Source organism: Thunnus thynnus, chromosome 5 (genome assembly GCF_963924715.1).
Source record: "Thunnus thynnus chromosome 5, fThuThy2.1, whole genome shotgun sequence".
In the NCBI taxonomy this organism is placed as follows: Eukaryota; Metazoa; Chordata; class Actinopteri; order Scombriformes; family Scombridae; genus Thunnus; species Thunnus thynnus.
In genome coordinates this window covers 31821619-31831147 of record NC_089521.1, presented here as the reverse complement: position 1 = coordinate 31831147, position 9529 = coordinate 31821619, and the positions used below count along the sequence as shown (strand labels likewise).

The 9529-nt window shown below is 40.2% G+C and overlaps 1 protein-coding gene across 2 annotated transcripts in view; it reads right to left on the bottom strand.

The window, feature by feature from the left end:
- Nucleotides 1–9529, bottom strand: part of LOC137183583 (leucine-rich repeat-containing G-protein coupled receptor 5-like) — a 35172-nt gene that overhangs the window by 11359 nt on the left and 14284 nt on the right. Inside the window, exons 3-5 of one of the 2 annotated variants that reach the window (XM_067590741.1) lie at nt 9002–9073; nt 3142–3357; nt 2465–2536 (exon numbers count right to left, since the gene is read on the bottom strand). In XM_067590741.1, the coding sequence (XP_067446842.1) occupies nt 2465–2536; nt 3142–3357; nt 9002–9073 (360 nt within the window). Of the gene's footprint in view, nt 1–2464; nt 2537–3141; nt 3358–3928; nt 6682–9001; nt 9074–9529 lie in introns of those variants that run through there. The other variant, XM_067590743.1, reaches the window with a different exon arrangement.

Here is a 9529-nt window from a genome sequence, read left to right as displayed (position 1 = left end):
CTGCACAGTTGGTCCCCCTAAAAAAGGATGCACCCCACAAAAATTTAAAACAAAAATTGTGTGAGCGAAGTCCCCACAAGTGCTGAAAACAAGAAGAGGTCCCCATAAGTAGGCAAAAAAACTGCTCTGCCACAAAAGTTCCTCCAGTTGTTAATTTAAAGTGATTTTTGTCTTCAATAATCTCTCCTTATTATTCCAGTTTTTATTTTTTCAGGCATGTCTGACCACTGAGGACATTAAATACACGTTGTAATGATTTTTGATTTGATGTCATTCTATTAATCTCATTTATTTCAGTCACTTCTAAACTCCGCCTCTTGTTTCCGTAATTGTATGTTTTACATGTGGCTTAAAATTACTCCCAATATGGAACTTTTGATTAACTCTTTAAATGAAAATGGAGGATTTTTATAAAGTGACCTCAGAGCCTTTGATTAAAACAAATCAGTCGTCTATAGAAGCTTCCATGTGTAGAAACAAAGAGACCGCAGGCGGATCTATCTCATACAACTCTACTTAGTAATAGACCAATCTAGATAAATGTTAGCCAGATGCATTTATGCTGTAAAGACGCCACAGTGAACCTACACACTGTACACAGAGACAAAAAACTAAAAACTAGTCCTTTCAGCTCAGACTTTTGTCCACTTTAGACCATCACATGTACGTCTCATCTACATTAAATCACATTATTATGAAGCAGATGTGACAAAAATGTCTGTCATCCTGAAAATGACATCAAAATATGCTCAATATCTTTATAGCATCACTTCAAACATTTCCATTCAGCTGTGCGTGTGAAAAATCCTCGTCTGAATCATAATGTCCTCTCCTCCTGCAGTTTGTTTGGTTAAATATTCAGTCAGTGAAGGAAACACGTGCACGCTGCTGCAGTATGTTATAGTTTGAGTGTAATTGTGACCACACACTGTGCTGCTGTTTGAACTGCAGTGGTGGCTCACTTAAAGGTTTAAACCTCCAGAGTTTCCCCCGTAAAGGAAGATGAGGTCTGAACCTGCTGAGTGTTTCTGTGCCCGCTGCTGCCAGAAAAAACAAAAAAAACCTGAAAAACATGACAACCATTTACATTAAATGTACTGCAGGAGATCTGAATGACAGACTACATCAGATTAGTATATTTTAAGCTGCAGTGATGTTTGGGCTCAAGTCGAGTTTTAAATTTATGACTTATGGTGGACGAATGTTTTTAGCCCCAACAATGCAAAAACAGCCCAAAAAATTGTGTTTTGTCTTAAAGGACGGGTTCAAGTGTGTCTTAAATCAACAGTCAGGAGCCCAAATGAACAATGAAACATCTTTTTCTTGGTTTAATCATTCCTCCTGTTCATACTGACCGTTAGAAGATCCCTTCAGTGATGGGGGTGGGGGTCCTCCTTCTGTGCAAAAATGTATTTAAAAGTTTATCTGAAGCTAATATGAAGCTTCAGCGTCCAAATGAGTCAAATCAAGTAGATATCTTTCAATGTTACAGTCTTTTTAGTGCCAAAGTCCCTCTTTTTGTTACTATACTTCCACCGCAGCTCAACAGGGAAACACTGTCCGAGGAAACACAAAGAGGGAATTTGATGCTAAAAAGACTGTAAATGTGTCAGATATCCACTTGATATGACTAACTCAGACTGATGAAGACTCATATAAGCTTCACATCAACTTTTAAATGTCTGTGTGGACACACTGTGGATTTTGTCCTCCATCACTCACATTAAAAAGCACATTTGAAGGATCTTTTAATATCCAGTATGAACAGGAGGAATGATTACAGCGAGGAAAACCTCTTTCACTGTTCACACGGACACGTGGCTGTTGTTTTAAGACACACTTGAAAAATTGTGAACCCGTCCTTTAATCTTCTGTCCTTAAATTATGCTCATCTTAATATTTTTTATTTTATCTTCAAGCTAGATAACAATTTAAAAAAAACAATGTATCATCGTTCAATAGTTATGAAATCACAAGAATCCTGTTTGTTTAAAAAAAAGTTTTTGTCATCCACAAGTTACACATTAAAAAGTTTATTTTACTTCTGCTAATTTTAAATTAAATAACTTCTTCCTGTGAATCAAAACCTTTAACTCAACATTGAAACACATTTCAAAAATTAATTAGACTGCTTTTAAAAAAACATGTTAAAAATCTACAAAGGCTTTAAACATTAAAAATAATAATTCATAAAGTAACAGCTTAATTTCATAAACCTTTACTTATTTAATTGATATGATGAGATTTTGACAACAAACTTCCCAAAAGGTGAACAGTTTCAGAGGATAATAGTTGAGGAAAGTTACTTCAAGTTGTCTTTGGTGAAACTGCCAAACAGCAAGAGGAAAAATTTAAAAGAATTTGATAATAATAAAACATGTTCTTGTTATTGTACGCCTTACCTTTGTTATTTGTTTTTGTAAGAATCACATTGTTCTGTGTTCTGTATTTGAAGTGAACTTACAGGATCTCCAGGTTGTGCAGCCCGTCAAAACATCTTGGCCCCAAAGAGCGGATGTGGTTGTCATGGAGATGACTTCAGAAAAGAAAAAGAAAAAAAAAAAAAAAATACTGTGTCAGTATCCAGACATCCAGTATCTGCCTTTATGTGTGGACCTCCCTGACACGTCAGTGAGTCACACCGCTGCACTGGATGATGTGTCGTTACTTTGGTTTGTTTAGAAGCGTCTTCAAAGACCGAACAGCGTCAAGTCTTCGCTCTCCAGAAAGTGTTTCCATGTCAGGAAGAAGCCACTGAGTGCAGCGGTGTGGCGCGCTGACGTGATTTTAATAGTTTTTGGACAACAATAGAGGTCTACGGCACAGAGGAATAAGATATATCAGACTTTGGATACACACACAATACTTGTTAGTAGATCGGTTCATTTTTGGTTTGGATCCAAACATCAGATTTGTTGACAATAAGAAAAAAAATATAGAAAATCGCCAACTTTATCCTTTAATCCTGCACAGGATCATAAGCAGGTTTATAAAAGTCCACTACATCTCTGTTAGAAGCATCGTCTGCCTAAAAACTAAGCAGAAATAAACTACATGAACAAACAGGCCTCGAGCACCGGCAGCATGTGAAGTTACTCACAGCACCAGGACGTTACATACGTCTGAACCAGAGTTACTCACAGCGCCACCAGCTGGCGGAGGGCGGCGAAGGCTCGGTCGGGGACGTGTCTGATGTTGTTGAGGGCGAGGGTCAGAGCCTGAAGCTGCGTCAGGTCGCTCAGAGCAACAACAGGAACCGCCGTCAGGACGTTGTCGTCCAGCCACAGGTGACGCAGCGACGAGAGGCCTTTAAAGGAGGCAGCCGGCAGATGAGAGATGAAGTTTGCATCCAGACGCCTGGCAGAGAGGAGAAAAAGATGATGAAACACTGGCGAGTTCTGTGGGGAGGTTTAAAGGTGCAATATGTAAGAATTATGTATGAATTTCAGTTTAAAACATCCAAAAATTATTTGAAATTATCAACAGAATGTGAAGAAATAACAATTTTGACGTTATGGCAGAGATATCTACTGAGCTTAGCATGCTAACCGGCTAGCCTCGGTCCGTCCTGTCTCATAATTCCACCTCATGTACCTCAATAATAATCAGTCACTGTGGTGATAAATAGTCACTGTGGCGTTTAGTCTGCCCTAAGTGCAACATGAGAGGATGAAGAATTAGCACTTCCTCTTCTAGGTTAGATTTATTCAAGCAAACATTAGCTCAGTGTTAGCACTGAATTGATATTTGCTAACATACTTAGCCTTAGTCCTAGTTACCTAGTTTGTTAGCTAACAGAGCACTTTTGATTCGGTGCTCCAATTTTCTGGTGATATATAGTCACATGTAGATTTGTTGCAGGAACCGTCTTTTTCCTCACATGTTACAAACAGAGAGAATCACATACTCGGTATTTATTGACACTGACCTCCCTGTGATGACACGATCGTGTACTTCAGACATTTTCTCACAGCACCTCGTCTACTGAGCGAGTAGAGCCACAACTCGCTCCTTTCCTCAGAGGAAATCTCTGGAACACATTTGCTCGTCGCTTGTTTCTCTCAGAACACACCAGATACACTCAGACTGAACCGTGTGTCTTATTAAACGCAGAGACAGGAGCAAATCCAGGAGGTCTGGAGGACAATAAGAACAGCTGGAGATCGACTCTGAGACGCACCAAAATATTTGTGTCCAAAAACACAGACTGCGAAAATATTCCAGCTATTAAACCTGCAAAGAAAAAAATTCTCTTTGAAGTTTTCTCTGAGCATCTTGAGCAGTAAAGGCCGGTTGAATGAAGTTCAGTGTCTGAAATCATGATCCAGACAGATTGTGTTTGTTACCACAACACAATTTGGCAAAATATGAAGCCTGGAAGGAACCATGGAGGAAAAAATAACTAATTTATACTCTCGATTTAATAATTCCTGCTCTCGATTTTATAATTCCTGTTTTCGATTTTATAATTCCTGCTCTCGGTTTAATTCGCTCTCATGCTCTAGTACATCCATGGTTGTGGAGCGCTTCCTGGTTGTAACTGACATTACAGAGGAAATGTCTTCTTCGTCGCTTTCTTCAAACTTCCGGCTGACTGAATACGTTTGGTACCCTCTACAGGGAAACAGGCAAAATAGTTAAATCAATTCCAGAGCACACATTCATTTTTTCTTTAGTTTAGTGATATATAAACATAATTTCTAGGAGACAGACTGGCTTTGCATGACATAAAGCGGTCACATGTTTCTGGAAGCAAGTCAAATTTAATTAATTATAACTTTGAACGATAACAAGTTTAAGGACTCAACATTATATTTAAACGACGTGTCAACATGGATGTTTTTTTTCGTTTTGCGAGGCAGGTCGTATGAACATGAACAGCAGCTGTGTGACTGAGAGGAGCCTCGATCAGGGAGGTCCTCACATTCTTTGGCTGCATGGTAGTAATTTCTGGTGTTGACATGCGCTGACAAAGGGTCCTGGCATGACCACAAACAGGCAGCTGCACGTGGCCAAAGCCCGACTCCTCCACCCTCCATCTCCACCCTTCTTCTGCTTTTATGTGTGAAGTAGAGATTGGCACTTGGGAACAACAGAGAGGTGTTAACGGTTGGTTTCGGCGGTTAAAAAGAAAACGTCTGGTTTAGACTCAGAGGAGGGTGGATCAGGTAAACATGCTCACGCTCCCAGTACGCCTCAGACCTCGGAGGGAAGCTCAGTAACACCCCATCGTCCATCATCATAGAGCTGAAGTTTCTGTATCAGCAATCTTTTTATTGAGATTTATAGTTTGGATTGGATTATATACCAGCACAACTCTAGACTGTCCTCACATGGCATAGGTCATGTCAGTAAATGCCTCAAAAATCTGTTTACATTGGTCAAGGGATGTGACAGTCACAGAGATATCAAAGGAGAGAATATTACAGCCTACAGTAGGTGATGTTACACTGTCAGCTGAAACACAACCATATGATACTGGACAGAGAGCTGCAGAAACAACCTGAGGCAGCTGTTTACACAAACTATCAAAAAAACCTCTCAGGAAACTGACAGAAAATTCATGAACAGGAATGATAACAGCAAGAACACCCTTTTTAAATGTCCATACGGACACTTGACTATTGTTTTACAGTTTTTTTCTATTGCTAACACATTAAAATGACACCTAAAGCGAAATTATTGAACACTGAACACTCAGAGAGTAAAACTTCAACTCAAGTCTCTAAAACTCTAAACACATTTGCTGCTTTGGACCCAGTTTGCATTTCAACATGGCCCTTTTTTTTTGCAACACACTGCACACAGCTCTCTACATAAGACAGAGGAATCTGACATAAAGTCATTTGTTTGCCATTCAAAGTGACACACCCACAGACAAATTGGCCAATACACCTGCCACCTGGCCAAACACCTAATTACTCAATTGTTGACTCATCAATCAGGATGTAAGCACAGGTATATAAAGACCACAGGTGAGCACCAACAACAACGATGGAAGCCAACATAGCAGTGAGAAGAAGAGGTAGAGGGAGGGTGAGAGGGGGGAGGAAGAGTGAGAGGTAGAGGAGGAGGACAAGGACAAAGAAGAGGACAAAGAAGAAGACAACTTTGGGCAATGTTAGTTGACCATGTTATCAACTATGGATTGACAATGAGAGAGGCTGGGTAGAGAGTCCGACCCAACTTGAGCAAACATTTAGACTTGAACAAAAGTACCAACTATCATTCATTCTATATAATTAAGGACTCTACAAATCCTACTGTATACATCAGTTGTTGTGTGACACCTATTTACTTCATGAATGGCTGCCATGTCATACAATCTATCTGTACAGGAATCTTGCACAATCTACTCTGGAAAATAAAGAAACTTCTTTAGGCTGCACTGATGAATCACTTTTTTTTGGTTTTTCTAAAGAACTGAGACAAAGACATAATGGTGGAAGGATTCGAATGTTCAATGAGGCACAGGAAGCAGCAATAATCAACTCGGTTTTGGCAAATAATGCAATTAGAGTCTGAGAGATTCAAAGCCACATCATAAAGGAGAACACAATTTTCAACAACATCTGGTGAGTCAGCCTGTCCACATTGTCCCGTATTCTCCATCGAAAACCAAGAGCACATGAAGCAGCTTTACAGGGAGCCTTTTCAGAGAAATTCTGAAAGAATCAAAGATCTGAGACATGAATATGTGGATGTAAGTACAACATTGACTACAGTACACTGCACACAGTACAGCATCCTGTGTGCAGTATTTTCCATCCTGTGGTATTTTGATACCACAGGTATCAAAATTTTTCCTCCACAACAAATCAGTGCAACATATGCACAGCACATACAGTATGAACAAAAAACGCTAACCCTAACCCCAACCCTAACCTTAACCCTAACCCCTAACCCCTAACCTTAACCTTAACCCTAACCCCAATCCTAACCTTAACCCATAACCCTAACCTTAACTCCTAACCCTAACCCCTAACCTTAACCCCTAACCCTAACCCCTAACCTTAACCTTAACCCTAACCCCAATCCTAACCTTAACCCATAACCCTAACCTTAACTCCTAACCCTAACCCCTAACCTTAACCCCTAACCCTAACCCCTAACCTTAACCTTAACCCTAACCCCAATCCTAACCTTAACCCATAACCCTAACCTTAACTCCTAACCCTAACCTTAACCTTAACCCCTAACCCTAATCTTAACCCCTAACCCTAACCTTAACCCCTAACCCCAACCCTAACCTTAACCCATAACCCTAACCCCAAACCCTAACCCCAATCCTAACCTTAACCCATAACCCTAACCTTAACTCCTAACCCTAACCCCTAACCTTAACCCTAACCCCAATCCTAACCTTAACCCATAACCCTAACCTTAACTCCTAACCCTAACCCCTAACCCTAACCTTAACCCCTAACCTTAACCCCTAACCCTAATCTTAACCCCTAACCCTAACCTTAACCCCTAACCCCAACCTTAACCCATAACCCTAACCCCAAACCCTAACCCCAATCCTAACCTTAACCCATAACCCTAACCTTAACTCATAACCCTAACCCCAAACCTAACCTTAACCCATAACCCTAACCCCCAACCCTAACCCATAACCCTAACCCTAACCCCAATCCTAACCTTAACCCATAACCCTAACCTTAACTCCTAACCCTAACCCCTAACCCTAACCCCAATCCTAACCCTAACCACAAACCCTAACCCCAATCCTAACCTTAACCCATAACCCTAACCTTAACTCCTAACCTTAACCCTTAACCCTAACCTTAACCCCTAACCCTAACCCCTAACCTTAACCCCTAACCCTAACCCCAATCCTAACCTTAACCCATAACCCTAACCTTAACTCCTAACCCTAATCCCTAACCCTAACCTTAACCCCTAACCCTAATCTTAACCCCTAATCCTAACCTTGACCCCTAACCCCAAACCCTAACCCTAACCCCTAACCCTAACCTTAACCCCTAACCCTAACTCCTAAACCTAACCCCTAACCTTAACCCCTAACCCTAATCCCTAACCTTAACCCCTAACCCTAACCTTAACCCCTAACCCTAACCCTAACCCCTAACCCTGACCTTAACCCCTAATCCTAACCCTATCCCTAACTCCTAACCCTAACCCTAACCTTAACCCTATCCCCTAACCCTAACCCTAACCTTAACCCTAACCCCTAACCCTAACCCATAGCATACGGATGACACAGAGCAGCACAGATATGTTGTAAAATGGGACAATGTCAACTTCCATCATGCAGCCTCAATACCTTCCACCCTTCTCTCCATTTCCAGAGTTATTTTCAGCATGGCGGTGGAAGGTGTATGACTGCCTCTTCTGCAAGCAATGGAGGAGGCATGTGATGATATTGATGTGCTTTCCAGGGCTGGATACGACACTCAAGTTACTTCTTCCCTCAGTGTCTAGCCAGGGACAATATTGCCTGTGATGTTGATGAGGTGCTTTGGCCAGACTCAGCTGGGCAGTGAGATGCAGCCTAAGTATTTTTCTTTCCTCTGGTTTTTTTTATTTTGTAATTATTTTTCTGTATATCTTTTCCCTCAAAGTTTTCTGTATTTGATAGAGAGCATATTTTTTGTTGATTCTGTATGTGCTGTCCATATGTTGCACTGATTTGTCGTGGAGAAAAATAAAAAGGTTTTGTTTCAACTGTATATTTGTGCTTCTGCACATAAAAAGATGAAAGTGCTTTTGATTGGTTGGTTAGGACAAAACTCTGGTAATATGAATGAAGTGTGTGCCATTTAGTGCAAAAGTTTGATTTTGTGTTTATGTAGTTTTTAGTTTTAGTTTTAAGTGTTTATGTAGTTTTTAATGTAGTGCTTTATTTTGCTGGATATACGAGGTGTTTTGCACTTTGGGTGTGTGGTTTTGTGATTAAGTGTTTTGAGAAAATGAGCCATGTTTCAAAAAATGTGTGTTAGCAATTGCAAAAGACTGTAAGCTGTGTGACGTGACTCACAGAGAGCGCAGGTTCCTCAGGTTCTCGAACGCTTCGGAGGGAACTCTCTTTAGATGATTGTTCTGCAGCGTTCTGTGTGTAGAGACAAAAGGAAAAATCACAAATAATACTCACAAATATGAGACCATTTCTGTATTGTGTGATGACAATAAAGCTGAACATTAAACTGATCAAACTAACTGATTTCAAGATGTTTCTTTTGCACTTTCAGATAAAATTACTGGTTAAAAAAAGTTAGTTCATTGATTTCTTGAAATACAGTTTACTGAAACCAGCAGCCAGAAGATATTGATTCAGTATGTAAATTAAGTTTTTGCTATAATCATTAATCAAATCCTGAAAAAATGTTGTTGTCTTTCCTGAAATGTTGTTGTTTTGCATCTCAGGGCCTCCATACCCATCAAATCACATGACTGTGATGTGTTGAAGCTCACATGTCTGCGCATCACTGTGGGTTCAGAAATCAGTCTCTCCTCATCACGAGAAAATAGTTTTAATCTTCTTCTCATTATTACAAGATAATTTTTG